The sequence below is a fragment of the Carcharhinus amblyrhynchos genome, chromosome 16 (genome assembly GCF_965287045.1).
Source record: "Carcharhinus amblyrhynchos chromosome 16, sCarAmb.v2.hapA, whole genome shotgun sequence".
NCBI lineage: Eukaryota > Metazoa > Chordata > Chondrichthyes > Carcharhiniformes > Carcharhinidae > Carcharhinus > Carcharhinus amblyrhynchos.
Genome location: NC_137339.1, coordinates 21,638,640 through 21,654,632, shown reverse-complemented (window position 1 = coordinate 21,654,632; position 15,993 = coordinate 21,638,640). Strand labels below are relative to the sequence as shown.

At 38.9% G+C, this 15,993-nt stretch overlaps 2 protein-coding genes across 8 annotated transcripts in view; one reads left to right on the top strand and one right to left on the bottom strand.

Annotated features, from left to right (window-relative positions):
• Window positions 1–200: 200 nt before the first annotated feature.
• Window positions 201–15,457, bottom strand: commd7 (COMM domain containing 7). The gene is made up of 9 exons (XM_080204814.1): window positions 15,269–15,457; window positions 12,486–12,539; window positions 11,293–11,395; window positions 9,991–10,047; window positions 9,863–9,900; window positions 7,962–8,052; window positions 5,382–5,431; window positions 560–608; window positions 201–465 (listed from the first exon to the last, which is right to left on the bottom strand). The coding sequence occupies exons 1-9, from the start codon at window positions 15,350–15,352 to the stop codon at window positions 389–391; spliced, it is 603 nt and encodes a 200-aa protein (XP_080060940.1). The 5' UTR covers window positions 15,353–15,457; the 3' UTR covers window positions 201–388.
• A 203-nt stretch (window positions 15,458–15,660) lies between these two features.
• dnmt3bb.1 (DNA (cytosine-5-)-methyltransferase 3 beta, duplicate b.1) overlaps window positions 15,661–15,993 on the top strand; it is a 245,309-nt gene continuing 244,976 nt past the window's right edge. For 6 of the 7 annotated variants that reach the window (XM_080204810.1, XM_080204812.1, XM_080204806.1 and 3 more), the window contains exon 1: window positions 15,661–15,789. In XM_080204810.1, the coding sequence (XP_080060936.1) occupies window positions 15,698–15,789 (92 nt within the window). In that variant the 5' untranslated portion in view covers window positions 15,661–15,697. The remainder of the gene's footprint in view (window positions 15,790–15,993) is intronic. The other variant, XM_080204809.1, reaches the window with a different exon arrangement.

The window sequence follows — 15,993 nt, the reverse complement described above, 5'->3', positions numbered from 1 at the left end:
TAGAGGTGCTGAGTAGAGACAAGCTGCTTCTTCACAGGGAGGTAAAGCTGCTAAATTACTTTTTGAAGTGTTCTGCTGGCAGAGAGTATAAAGCAGCACCATATCCTTTACTCTCACAGTTCACAAACTATGTGTTACGTGGGAAGATCTAGAAAGGAATGTAACTTTTACAAAGCAGGAAAGGAATGACTTATTATATGTAATAGACACAGCATGATTTTATTTACACGTATAACAGATGGGAACAACAGAAGTTTCCCTGGACACCAAGTGGAAGTTTGAAAGACAGTAAATAATAAAGTTTGTTATAGTTCAATGTACAGGTGCACTTTCTGGACAAGTAGAAGTGATTTTGGTGAAACAGTTTGATGAATAATGATGCAGCAATTTAACTAAAACATTCAAGGCTAGTCTTGGCTTGTTCCATTTCATGCAAGAAGTTATAGAATTGTGGCAACGTCAACTCTAAACAAATACAAATACAATACATTAGTGAATATCATTTATGAATTTAAGGAAAAAAGAGAACTGGGAAATCAATTAAAATGCATATACTAACCCATGTAAATATTTTCACTTTTGTTCCCTTTCTTTATAACTAATATTAACTGAAATAAAAATAAAATTTGTTAGAAACAAGGTTATAAGCTACACAACAAAGCCAAAGAAAATACCGAGTAATTCTAGTTCAATTCAGGGTTAAGTTCAGATGGTAAATAATAGAACAGGCTGATTAATGAGCATTTATGAAATGTGAATCACAAGATAAAGAAGCTTATTTGATTTGCAGCAGTGAAGCAACAGTTTATTTATGGCCTTAAAATGGTGAAATGCTATCTGGTGTCTACAAACGAAGTAGTTTTTGTTGTGTTTTAATTGTCTTCAGGTAACGTTTTAAGAAAATATCCTATTTTTTTCCCAAATCTCTCCTTGCAGGCTACCCAACTTGCAGTGGAGAGCAAGATGTTTACTTTCAACTCTTTGCAAATCTTCTAGTGACCCGCGGGAAATTCTGGAGATTAATATCCTTAATTTTTCCCTTCCTACAGAGAAGTACCTTTGTATGTGCTGTTCCTAACATCTAGGTTGAGGCTGAAATCTGAACATGATGGAAATTAAACACTACCATGCCCTTTCATTGTGCATTACAACTCCCTCTGCTATTATCTGATATGGATATGTATGTTTTTATTTATTTGCTATCCTAATAGGGTCCTTATACCAAGCAACATCCCCTTGCTTGAATGTGATTATTTTCACTGCATAATCTACCGTTGATTGTCTGATTTACAAATATTTCTTCATATACATCAAAACTAGTGGCACTAATTACTTATGATAAATGTTCTCATCCAAAACAATTCAGCGTAAAGAAACGGGGGTGACCATCTAAACACTGTTCCCTACCAATTCCATCCCTCTTGCTAGCAATAACCTGAAATTAAACCAGTCTGTTTGCATCCGTGTTGTCATGTTTGATCTTAAGATGAAGATCTGACTGTATATTCATTCCATAACTAATGTAGTTTATTTCCACCTCTGTAACACTGCCCAATTTCATTGCTGTCTTAGTTCATGATGTTGAAACCATCATTCATTCCTTTCTACCTCTAGAATTGACTATTCCAATGCAGTCCTCGCTGGTTTCCCACATTCCAACCTCTGTTGCTTGTGTTTAAATCTCAGTAGGTCCCTATTCCATATAATCATGTACTTACTAACAAAGCAACATCTTGACTGTAAAATTCCCAACTTTGGTTTCAAATCTCTCCATGATACCATCCTTCCTATTTCTGTAATCTCCTTCAGCCCCAAAACCCTTTGAGAATCTGCTCTCCATTCTAACCTTGTGCACTGCCCTGATTTCACTCGCTCCACTGATGGTAGCTGTGCTTTCAGTTGTCTAGGTCATTAGCTCTGGAGTACCCTCCCAACGCCTGATTTCTTCTCTAGTTCAATTTCCTCCTTTAAGACATTTCTTAAAACATATCTCTTTGGGCAAGTTATTGCCCACCTGATTAAATGTCATCTCATATGGCTTGATTTCAAATTTTGTTTCACAATGTTATTGAGAAGCACACTATTATTTAAAGGAGCTATATAAATCTAAGTTTATGTTGTGGTGTCCCTCTGTCCTTATAAACTACCACCCAATCTCATCCTCCCTTTCCTCTCCAAGTTTCTTCAACGTGTTGTTGCCTCTCAAATTCATGCCTGTCTTTCCCTGAACTTGATGAATTTCCTAATCAGCTCTACCACTGTATAAAAACACCTCTATCAAAGCCATAATTATGCTGAATGTGACTGACTTGTATAAGCTAGACCTCCTCAGCCTTCTCAACTTGCTTGCTGCCTTTGACACTGTTGAATACTCTCAATGCCTCATCTTCTTTGTTCAGTCAGGTGGGACAACACTTATCAACCTCTATCACACCACCACTTCTTTCGAACCATCCATTGTCTCTAAATTGCCACACAGCTTGTCTGACATCCAGTAATGACTGAGTAGAAATTTCCTCCAATTGAAGATTGGGAAGACCAAAATCCTTGCCATCAGTCCCCTAACTACTGACTCCAGCACTCTCAGGCAACTATCTGAACCAGGCTAATTGCAATCCTGGTGTTACACTCAGCTCCAAGATGACCTCTGATCATTCGTCTATGACTTCATTAAGGCAGCCTACTTCCACCTCTGCAACACCACCCAATTCCATGGTTTAGTTCAAGTGCTGTTGAAACCCTCATTCATGCCCAAGTTACCTGTAGATTTGATTATTCCAATTATTACACCTGGCTGGCCTCCCATTTTCCATTAACTTGTCATCCAAAACCTTGCTGTCTGTATCCCAATTTGCATCAAGTACCATTGATCTACTTCCCCCATGCTGAGCTACATTGTCTCCCAGTTAAGCAATGCCTCAAGACTGAAATTCTCATCATCTTTTTCAAATCCCTCCATATTTCCTCCAGCCTACAACCTTAAAGTGAAGGCAACAATTTCAGAATATTCAATATTTCATTGGAAGGAATTTCTGCTCATCCAGCTGTTAGGATATAGACACAGTTTTAAGTAAGTTATAATGGATGTATGTGTGGGTCTTAGGAATAAGGTTATGGCTTTATGATTTAAGTTTAATTTATATTTCTGTAGTTGTGTGTTAAGGAAACTTGAGTTTCAGTTTCACTTTAAAGATTGCCTAGGAGTCTACGGTTGTTTGTATATATACATTTTTAATGACACTGTACGGCTCTTAAAGTATGAAAAACGCTATGTTGTTCCCTAGGAAAAAAGTGCCCAAGGAAAAGCAGTTTGTTCAGGTGACCTACATACCAGTTCACTGCTGTAGCAGGCAAGACATACAAAAGGAACAGAACACAAGTCCCAAATTAAAGAAGGTTTCAAAAACCAGGGAACGTGAGAGGAAATAAGTTCCAAGATGACAGTGAAGTCAGGGAACAAGGATTGGGATTGAAAACAGGTCCTGTTCAGTTAAAAGTACAGAACAGACAATGAGACTCTGAATTAAGGAGACAGAGCTGCAGGAAGCAGACTTAAAGCAAATGAGGGGCATTGGTCTAGTGGTATTATTGTTAGACTATTAATATAGAAACTCAGCTAATGTTCTGGGGAACTGGGTTCAAATTCGCTACGACAGTTGGTGGAATTTGTATTCAATAAACAATATCTAGAATTAAGCATCTGCTAATGGCCATGAAACCATTGTCAATTGTCAGAAAAACCCATCCGGTTCACTATTGTCTTAGGGGAGGAAATCTGCCATCCTTGCCTAGCCTGATCTATATGTGACTTCAGAGCCACAGCAATGTGTTTGACTCTCAACTGCCCTCCAAGGGCAACTAGGAATGGGCAATAAATATTGGCCAGAAAGCAACATCTCTGTCCCACAAATTAATTTTAAAAAATGGTTTTGAGAAGCCAGAAGATCTGAGGAGAGATCCAAAGATTGGTGACTCCTTACTACGGGCCCATGAAGCAATTAAACTTAAAAATAAATGCTGAGTATCCGAGAGATTAAGTGGAAGGTGGAGCTTGCATGTTGATGGTGCTCCAGGGCAAAGGAACATTGTAAGGAAAGTTTAAAACCCTGGAGGTGGATCTTTGGTGAAGATCAAAAAGAAAGCATCATTTGGGAGAAGATTCCAAAGCATTTTCTTTGAGAATGGAGTTTGGAAAATCTTGTGCGAGACCAGTTAGCTCACAATGTGACAAGCACCTGGGAGGAGACGATGGGAGATCCATAGCATCTCTGGTGGCATGTCACTCAGTTTCTGAGTGTGTGTGTGTGTGTGACCATAATTCACCGATTGGTTTAAATGACTGTGTACTTATTGTGAACATTAGAAACAGGATAGAGCCTCACATAGTTACCTGCTAATTTCTGTAACCTATAAATCTTGGGCCACTAAGGGACAAATTTAGCATAAATCTATCTTTGGACAAGATAGATTTTCTAATTTATGTTGTCCTTATGAATATGTATACCTGTCAAAGTATAGTTGTGCATGAAGAAATGGTTTATTATAGGTCATATTTTCTTGTTTAATGAATGTTTTATTCTTTCATTAAAAGTACACCAGTGGTCCCCGTGACTCTGTCAGTAGCCGCTCTCCAAGTTTCTAAACCAAAAATAAAAATGACGATCTATCAAGTTGGGTTATACCCTGGGATCTGACTTGTCCTATAGTAACATCAACTGGGATCAAATCAAAGCACTGGATGTTGGACGTGCAGGCTGACAAATAAGGGACATTGGAAGGGTCCACAGAGGTGGTGATGAGTTCAAGATTGGTGTTGTCAGCCTACACTAGAAACAGACAATTCAATTTCAGATGATGTTGTTGAGGGGGAGACATGTTGTTCAGAAATAGGTGGGGCAAAGGATGGATCCTTGTGGGACACCGATGTTTAAGCATGATCAGGAGTCAATGTTAGTGATTCTCTGGCTATGACTGTACAGATCAGAATGGAACCAAGCAATGCAGTTCCACCAACTAAACTATGATAAAGAAACTGATGCTGAACAACACCTTCTAACTACATAATCTAAAGCCAAAAGATGGCTTGGTGATGGTATGGTGATCAAAGATGATATTGATTTTGTTTTAAAAGATCACGAGGTTAAGTAAGCTTTTCAAATTAAAATAAAATACGCTGCCTAGACTTGCTTAAAATAAATATGCTATTCTTCCATCTGGTGTTCATCCTCAGTTTCAACAGAAATGATAAAGAGTGGGAAGTATTCAAAATTTAGTGTTTAATAATAACACTGAAAGGGGTGGAGGTACTTCTATTTAGTATAAAATGTACGTTTATGTTGATATAAGATTATTCATCAGTGCAAAAATAATAAAAGGATTACCTGCAAAAATATGCTGCCAACCTTTTGTAACTCACTGCTCCCTGCCGTTACTGCAAATAACAAAGACAGTGAACATGAAGCAATACTTTTTTTTTCTTCGACCTTTAGGTTCCTACCTTAGGAAAAACTCACACTGAAACTCTGAACATTTCTGTATTAAAATGGCAGCAATTTTTTTTATTCTCAGAATACAGACTTCTCAATGAACACAAAGACAAGCATAAATGGGGCCCTGGAATGGTTCCAGAATCTCTATCCCATTCATCCTTCTTTTGTCTGCAAGCATAGACATCAAAAGGCACTCACCACAGAACACCATATTTACAGTAAAATTAAAGCTATCCCACATCTTTCTGTCACAGAAAGATGCATTTCTTAAATGAAGCAGGTTGGAGGATAATCAGAGTAAGTTGCTGAATCCAGAACTTGTCCCAATAAAAGAGACATACACTTAATTCCAAAAGCGTACAAGCAACCCTTACCTTACATTATCAACAGTGCTATAACTAATTACTGGGGAGCAAAGTTATTTCAGTAGGAAGGTTCTGTTACATATGCCAATGTTGGAACAATGGATACTGTACTCATGTAAAAGTTGCATTTTTGAAATCAATACTTTAGACAAAAGGTTTCAACTTTAGCTCAGTTTAGCTCAACTGTAACACATTTGCTTGGCACGCTTAACATGGCTCTCAAAACAATCCACAAGGTGAGTGGGGAAGCAAAGTCCCTACCGGCTGTTTATTTTCTCTGTGTGTTTCTACGAAGGAGCCTCCCCTGACCCATCAGGAGTGGAAGTGGTAGATTTGCTGGGCCTGCGATTTCATGCAAAACCAAGAACAACTATACTCAGCAGTCACAGTTTCCATATTTCTGCCAAGGAAAGCCAGACATACTATTGACACTATTATAAAATCTATGCCAACTAACTGCCTCCTTGATATCAAGCCAAAAATGGACCAAAATGTCTTTCAGATAAACATCGGGAAGAATGATGCTCCAATTTTAGGCCCCTTCCATAAACTACTCCCATGCCACTGATTATAGCCTCTTCCTGCCACAAACAGACTGAATCAGAATGAGGAAAGTTTATTACCCTAATCAATCTAAACCTGTGATTCTATTCTCAGTTTATAAAACTATTTCCTTTCACCTCTACACCTGTGCTACAGTTTTAGCATAAATCCCAGAGTCAAGTCTCAATTTGACAGCAGATCATAGAATCCCTGAAGGCAGAAAATGTCACTCCACTTCAACCTGGAGTCAGATTGGATCACAATTTCTAAATTACCATACATGAAATGATATGCCAGTAGTTTAAATGCACCCTAACTGCACTGGCTAAGTGTTTTTCTTCAATAATGATATTATGGAATTGCATGCACCAGTAAATATAAAGTGAACAAAGAAAATTACAGCACAGGAACAGGTCCTTTGGCCCTTCAAGTCTGCACCAACTACACTGCCTACTCTTTCAGGGACCATATTGCTCTATTTCCATCCTATTTATGTACTTGTCAGGACGCCGCTTAAAAGTCACTATCGTATCTGCTTCCATTACCTCCTCTGGCAGCGAGTTCCAGGCACCCACCACCCTCTGTGTAAAAAACTTGCTCCTTGCACCTTAAACCTATGCCCCCTGGTAACTGACTCTTCCATTCTAGGAAAAAGCTTCTGACTATCCACTCTGCCCATGCCCCTCATAATCTTGTAGACTTCTATCAGGTTGCCCTTCAACCTCCATCATTCCAGTGAAAACAAACCAAGTTTCTCCAACCTCTCTTCATAGCTAACGCCCTCTATACTAGACAACATCCTGTTAAGTCTTTTCCGCCCCCTCTCCGCATCCTACTGGTAGTGTGGCGACCAGAATTGAACACTATATTCCAAGTGTGGCCTAAAATTCTATGAAGCTGCAATATGACTTGCCAATTTTTAAACTCAATGCCCCAGCCGATGAAGGTAAGCATGCTGTATGCCTTCTTAACCATCTTCTCCACCTGTGTTGCCATTTTCAGTGACCCATGTATCTGTACACCCAGATCCGTCTGCCTAGCAAAGAGATTTTGTGGAAATGACTGGTTGAAATTTTGCAGCCAATCACACTGGCAGGATTCTCTGGTCTTGTTGATGGTAACCACGCCCACCCCTTTTCCCTGGCAGTGAAGGGTGCGAGGCACAGAAAAAAAACGCTAAAATTGGTGGGCCCAAAGATACTGCCGCCGGCCAATGGTGGGTTGCCTTTGCCATTACAAAACATGCTGCAGATTATGTGGAAAATGCCGTCCACTATGTCAGTTGGTGCGCTAGAGCTGAGGAAATTATATCATGAATCTATTAACAGCGCACTATACATCACTTAGCTTTTAAATTCTTTCAAGGGATGTGGGCATCACTGGCTCGGCTAGTATTTACTTCCCATCTCTAATTGCCCCTGAGAAAGTGGTGGAGAGCTACATCTTGAATCACTGCAGTCCATCTGGTGAGGACACACCCACAGTGCTGTTCGGGAGAGAGTTAGTTTTGGTGATTTTTTTTCATCAACAGATCCAAAATCTACAGAATGAATTTGAAAATTACCTCCAAATTTCCACTCCATATCGACCAGCTGATTGACAGTCAATGTTTGTTCTACTGCCAGTCTTAACAGCACTGCAGAATTCAATTTCCACTGAAAATACAACTCATGATTAAACAATGCTCATATGTTGTCCATCATATCCCTTTGTGCTTATTGTCAAATGTTCTGGTGCATCTTTTTACTTATGAAAAGTTCCAAATAAATGCACATTTTAGTTGTAACAATTGTATTGAACAGAACAACTTATTTTTGATACATTGGTGGTTAAATAAGTGATTTTAGCTTACACCTCAATGTTAAATATATTTAAAAATTTAGCTAATAAATGAGGATTTAATGCAGACCTGAAGTATAATGTTTAGTTAGAAACAACATTTTGTTGACAGTGCCTTTCTTAACATCACTCATTATGCTCCAATATATTGCCCCATGGAGTGAAAGTAAGTAACAGGAGCAGGAGTAGGCTATACGGTACCTCAAGTCTCCTCTGTCATTCAATAAGATCACGGCTGAACTCCTTCAAAGATTTCACTCTCTTGCTCTATCCTTGCATCACTTGATTTCTTAGTAGCCAAAAATCTATCAATCTCAGTCTAGAATATACTATTATGGAACAACAATCTATGCTTACAATTCTGCAAAAGATGAGCTCCTGATTTGCTAAATTCTTACCTCTTAAACCCAGCCTGTTCATTTGCTCAGTGAATGCTGCGGTATTTTGTTTTGTTACAGCTTTCTTTCGCTCTCCTCCCACTGAAGGAAAAGGGTTGGAAATATTGCAAAGTACGAATGTGAACCACATGAAGCCACAGGTCTTTGATCCAAGAATTTATCCTCATACCATCTTTAGTATTGGATTGGTACTCTTTGAGCAGATAGTCTGACAAGGTTTCAGACGGCAGACTTGTGCATGCCCACTTCTGTGGACAGCAAATATTGAGAAAGTGTAACTGTGTTCCTTTGGTGTGTATCCACACAACAGTATTAAGTACAATCCTTTTTTTAAGATTCCTTCCATGTTTCTTTCTTACTGAGTATTTGATAGGCTTTTGGTAGGGCTTCTTTCTTAAACCATTGTGTTTCCTGTGCCTTGTTTATTTGTCGGTCCACTTATGGTTCACATTACTTCCCAATACTCTTGACACTGCTATAAATAGAATTTAATGATCCTATATGAATTGTACCCCTTTTACTTGCATTATAGAGGCTGGGAGAACTCCAGCACCTGATAACATTTCCTTGCTTTCAAGTGTTGCAAAAGGGAGTTGTAGCTATGCTGAATCCCAGCACCAAAATCTCACAACCAGGAAGTCCATGAAATAGATAAATATGCAGTTAACGTGATAATAGAAACACACAATGTCAGGCAAGTGTTTTGAACATCCAATGTTCTTCCAAACACTATGTGGGGTCAAAAATGTGTAGGTACTAATAATAATGAGCCCTGGCATTGGTCACACCACCATAGCATTGAACTACGATTAAGCTGACACATACTGGTTTCAATTATCAAAACAATTTTTTGTTTTCATTTCAATCCATTATAATTGTATATACCCTAACTAGCATTGAAAAGAAGCAGATTAAGAAACAGGTAGATGGAAATGTCCTGAAAGAAACGCATGGCCTACTCTATTTCCAATGTGGTGCAAATATAAAATAAATCCCTAAATTTGATTATTAAAATGATACTGTATTCCGACATATTTTTGAGTCATTTGCTATTGGATCTGAACTTTTCCCATGACCTACGATAAAGTATAAAATAAATGCACAAGTGAACACTTTTGGAGTTACATGCTTTTGAGGATTCATATTCTTATTCTCATTTTAGGTTAAATCTATGGCAGTCATGGCTTGATTTTTTTAAAACATTGTGTGGTAGAATAAAATAAGTTACCTGCTCTGCAAAGCATCCAGCCTTCTCCTCACTTAGTCCTTTATAGTTAAGCAAAACAAAAAGTCATTTTTAACATTTAAGGGGAAAATTTTCTTGGAGGACTTTAATGACATTAGAATGCCACCTACCCAGAGTGACGAAATCAGTCTTGACATGGTCAGCTGTCAAATTCCGCTTCAAGGCACCTGTAGGAAAAATGAATGTGTCTGAATTATGATTATAAAAACAAATCCCTGTTAAAATTTTAAAATAAAGCTTTCTGTAATTATAGAATTTCTTCTTGTGATAAACTACTCAAAATATTTTACATGCTGCTTCCTCTGCTGTTAGCCAGTTTAGCTAATTGGTTGAGGCAAATTATTTGTCACTATGCCAATAAATGCATACCACTGCACTTCATGGACCAGACTAGATTTAAATGCACATCGCACTTGATTTTCATACATCTCAAATTTAGATGTTGATGTTGCAATTAGATTTATCCACCAACAAGTTAAAAATGTTAAGAACATGCCTTTCTATATCTCCAACACACATAACATTCAAGTAGGGCACAGCAGCAAAAAGAAATATGAGCGAATTCAAGCATATGAGTGTTGTGGCTGAGATGTCACAGCCTGGATACCTATCGGGTTGCAGGATTCCAAAACAACAGTTTTCTAGTTAAGGGATTTATGGAGACATACCCGAAGAATATCATATCATTTGTAAACCTGATTGCAGCTGTCTTGAGGTGAAACATTTTTTTTTAAATATAATTTTCTCCCCTCTCCTTTCTGTTGTCTTCCCTTATTCAAAGGTGTCAAAATATTACATGGATCAAGCATTTTGCTCTAATGATTTTCAATTGGCCACACCTCGTCAAATTGTTAATCAGTGGTTCAAAGCATTAAAGCACAGGTGGTCACAAAGGCGAGTTTATCGTATCTGATGAATACAGCACTCGTCCATCTTAGGAGAGGGTGGACTACGCCCGGGGTATCTTGTCACTTTCGTACTGAACAAAGTCCTTTGTGGCTGTTGAGGTTGATTAGTGAGTGGCAGTCCTTCCACAGTTGGCACAGATGAATTGGTTCCTCTGGCAGGCTCTCTTTTTGTCCATCTGGTCATTTATTTTGCCCTCTGCTTTTTCCTATGCCCTTTCTGACTGCTTGGTCTAGTTCATGTAATACAGACGTATTATCATTTTTATGGTTCCAGATCATGCTGGTGTGTGACCAGACATTTAGACAGTAAGGTTAACTCTTAATCATGAGGGACATGGGATAAATTAATGGGCGAGAACCCTACAGAATATTTAGGGCAGAAACATTTTTAATACACTGTGATGTGTCCTATTTTATATCAGTGACACATAAATCTTCTCCTGGCATCAGAAAGGATTAGAAAGCTCACAACACGTGCTCAATATAAATCAAATCACTCCTCACCATTAGGAACCAAAAGGACGCTTTTCACAATGTTTTTCAATGGGCCAGGGCTCATTCCATTCTGTGAGGCAAACTCACCGAGTTGGCTTAACAATCGTTCTGACTGAAAATGAGGAAAAATACAAAATATGTTTAGTTTGAGATCGCAATTTAGAAACAGAAGCTTTAAACAACATTGTGTAAGAGAAACAAAGTTAGCAACTTCAGAAGCTGGTTGCAATGATGAATTAGGCAACACAATGATCTTGTTGCATTACAGTTTCAGATGAAACTGGCAAACTTAAAAGTGTGCTGCTTTACTGAAGCCAAGAACAGAGGGCTGCACTTGGCAGCAGGGTGAAATAAAACTTATTTAGAAAGATAATCCTGGGCTGTTCTTTCACACACCTTAGTGCTGGATTCTTAGCACAGTGACAACAGGCTTGGAGTGGGCTCCTGTGGAAATCCATTTGGCTGAGGATGGTCTATATCACAGAGTTACAGGTTGGATAGCTGGAAGCAGCTTTAACTTAAAAAACAAAGCAGTATTGTGAAAAACATTTGGATTGTACAGGATGAGGATGTCAGCTCTTGCCTACAGTCCATCTGAAGGCAAGGTTAAATTGCCAATTTCAGTCATTTTGCAAAGGAGAACCACTAAATGGGTTTCCTGGCAGAAACGGGGGAGTAACTGATAGGCTGTGCTTGCACACATTCCAGCGGCTGTCTCATAAGCAACACAAGCAAAGGCCTGGGAACCAACCGCCTAACTATTAATTTGATTGTCCTTGATGCGTGGCCTTGGGGGGCCTCAAAAAAGGTGCGGGAGAAAATGTGAATGAATGGGGACATAAAAATCTTCAGTGACAATGAAAGAACTGCAGTCCAAACGTTCATATTGCAGAAGATATGGTGCTAAAAATCACTCCTGTTGGTATTAGCAAAAGAATGTTTCAACACTTTGTTTTATCTGGACTATTAAATTAACAAATACAAGAAATCCATATAAACACAACAAATGTCCAACTGCCAACATCACATCTATGCTGTTTAACTGCACAAAATTAAGGAAACAAACATGGTAATACTCCAGTTCAGTTTGTGAGATTAACCTTGCCTGGAACTGTGCCAGCTATAAATTTCTAAGACAAAATACCAACTCTTAAATAAAATGTATATTTAATAGAGCTGCTACATTTTACAGCATTTCTTACCTCTGTGGGCTCTGTAATAAAGCGGAAGATTATCTCTGTCAATGCTGAGAATTGCTGCAAACAAGATACATGAAATGTTAAGAATATAAATTAAATCACAAATAAAATACAACATAGCTATATAAATTCTAAAAGTAATGACAGATCTAAATTTATTTTTAATTATGCTTAAATCAGACCAACTCAAAACATAGTTGTCCCTACTCCAAGTGCCTTCAATCTTTCAATGAAAGCTTGCATTTTCCCCTTTACTCCATCTTTTTCATTGTTCCTACAACAGCAGTTTAGTTTAAAATGAAACTAAATAGGAAGAGGACATACATACACCCAAGGATAAATATCAACTTCTTCCCATGTGGGCTCATCCACACTCGAAATGTTGGCTCTATTCTCTCTCCACAGATGCTGTCAGACCTCCTGAGATTTTCCAGCATTTTCTTTTTTTGTTCCAGCCTAACCAAACTCTCTTCATAGATGAAATACTCCAGTCCAGCCAACACCCTGATGAATCTCCTTTGTACCCTTTCTAGTGCAATCACATTCTTCCTTTAGTGTGGCGACCAGAACAGCTCACATACTCTAGCTGTGGCTGAACGAGCATTTTTATGCAGATCCATTGAAACCTCCCTTCCCTTATTTTCTATGCCTCAGCTAATAAAGGCAAGTGTCCCATATATCTTAACTACCGTATCTACGTGTTGTGCTGCCTTCGGGGATCTTTGGGCACGCACTTCAAGATCCCTCTGGTCCTCTGTACTTTCTATCATCCTACCATTCATTTTGTATTCCTTTGCCTTGTTAGTCTTCCCAAAATGCCTCGCCTCACATTTTTCAGAGTTAAATTCCATTTGCCACTGTTCTGCCCATCTATATTTTCTGTATCCTAAAGCTTCTCACTATTTATCATGGCACCAATTTTCATGTAAGTTGTGAACTTAAAGATCATTCCTCTCACATTCACATCCAAGTCATTAATGTACACTACAAATAACAAAGGACTCAGCTCTGATCCCTGTGGTACACCACTGGACACTGGCTTTGAATCACAAAAACAATTTTTGATCATCACCTGGTCTCCTGCCACAATGCCAATTTTCCAAACTGCCCTGGATCCCATGGACTCTTACCTTCCTGATTAGTCTCCCACATGGGACCTTGTCAAAAGCTTTGCTAAAGTCTATGCAGACTACATCAACCATACTGCCCTCATTTACACACATAGTCAACTCCTCAAAAAATTCTATCAAATTTGTTACACATGATCTCTCCCTGACAGAGCTATGCTAACTACCTTGATTAATCCTTGCATTTCCCAAGTGGAGATTAATTCTTCCCCTCAGAATTTTTTTTCCAATAATTTCCCTACCACTGATGTTAGATTCACTGGCCTATAACTTCTTGCTTTTTTCCCCTACTTCTCCTTCTTGTATATTGCGACATTAGTTGTCCTCCAGTCCTCTGGCACCTCTCCTGTGGCCAGAGAACATATATAAATTAGCATCATACAATGCCTCATACATTCCCTAAATCAATGACAAACTGTAAGATTAATAAAAAGAGTTAGATCACTTTTGTTATTAAAACAGGTTAGTAACAGCTACAAAGATATGCCTAATGTATCATTAGTGTGTCAGAACAGATTTGAGAGCATTTTATTGTTCTAATATGTATTTGCAAATGCACCGTCATTTTAAATATGAATGTTTATACATACATTAGACATTTGATAAATTTCTAAGTGAAACTCATATGCCAGGCTAGCTGGACTTGCTTGTTTTACATTGTAACAATGGGAAAAGATCCAAACGCCCCCATTATGGATTTCCCCTTACAGAATAGATCCAAATGCCCCCATTATGGATTTCCCCTTACAGAATAGATTTTCAATCCAGTTACCTGCACCCTAGATTTGCACGAGTCGCCAGGATCATCAAAGACATATTACAAAAAATGTTATCTCAGTCACAGTTTCCAAACATTTTCTACAATTCTAAAATTGTTTTCCTGTCAGATTTTCACAGTAACTTCATTGTAGTGTGTTAATGTAAGCCCACTTGTGACACTAATAAATAAACCTTACTTTAAAACTTTAGATGACTCTGATTTTTGCAACTTAGGATGTGTGTGTGTTTGGAGAGGGGGTTGGGGCAGTCATCCAATATTTGCAGGAGTCCCCATAAAGAAAGTCACTTAATGTAATTTCTAGGATTGAAAATGTTGTCAAACTCAAAAATTGATGAGAAAGCATCTTACAATAATAAGTTAAACTTTTTTTTAAAGAAAGGCTTGGATTGGTCTTAGAAATGTTCAAACTGATGACAGTTGTTAGGAAAATTAAAGCACAAGCAACTTACATAATGGAACTATACTGATTTTGGTTTTACCAATGTGATTTTTATCAGCTCCTATGAATTTTCACTACACAGATGGTGTCTGGCCTACTATATTTTTTTTCCAGTATTTTAAGTTTCAGATTTTTCAGTTTGATCTCCAACTGTTTCCATGTGTTTTAAATAAATTGATAATATGTATCGCTGTGGTTGATCATATATATCAGTCCTGTTGTTTTCCTCATGTTTACTGTCCTCTGTACGTTGTGATGTGGAGATGCCGGCTTTGGACTGGGGTAAGCACAATAAGAAGGTCTCACAACTTTGTTGGACTTTAACCTGGTGTTGTGAGACTTCCTATGTACGTTCCCAGGAAGACCAAGATCCGAAGCCTGTTTCCCTGCACGTTCATTAAACAACGTTAAGAAATGATCCCCCATTCACAGCAATTACCTGGCTGGAGAGCTTGTTAAGGGTCTGAATGTCGGTGAACACAAAGTCAGGCACGGGCTCCCCGCTGAAGTGCAATTTGTGCATCTTCTTGTCCAAGGCTGCCTTCTCCGTCCTCTTCCTTCCAGCAAAGGGGGCGGGGAGAGAGGGCAGGGGGAGGAATCGGACAACCTGCCCAGCCCGCACATTCGACACAGCCAGTGGTGGCGGGGGGGAAAGATCTGCACAGAAAGAGAAAGCAAAAGCGGAACTGGCGACCGGCCCGAATTAATTCACAGCTATTTTTTTTTAAGGACGGAGACTGGGTTTTCCCCCTTCCCTTAGTCAGCTCGGTGCGGGCCCTGCATTGGGCTGGCTGGTAAATGCAGGCGCAGTTTCGGTGGGAGGGTTTCGAGTCCCGCGAAAAGTCACGCCTGGCGTGTGGAGCGGCGAATGATCAGAATCCGAGTCCCTGCAGGCGGATCGGCAGCGGACTGGGGGCTGGGAGCAGCGGGCAGCCACACACACACACAGAGCCGCAGCCAGTAAGTCTAAATACCGCATAAATCCTCGCATTATTAGTTGTTTGTGTGTAGTGCATTTTGATTTCTGCTGACTCTGATTTTTTTAAAATGCCAGGGCGTTATTGTTTTCTTTAAAAGAAAGAAAAACTTTTTTTCATGCATTTTCCCTGATCGTTCCTTCTGAAATGCAACAAAATATCCCGCTTTTAAACAACCCCCACGCTT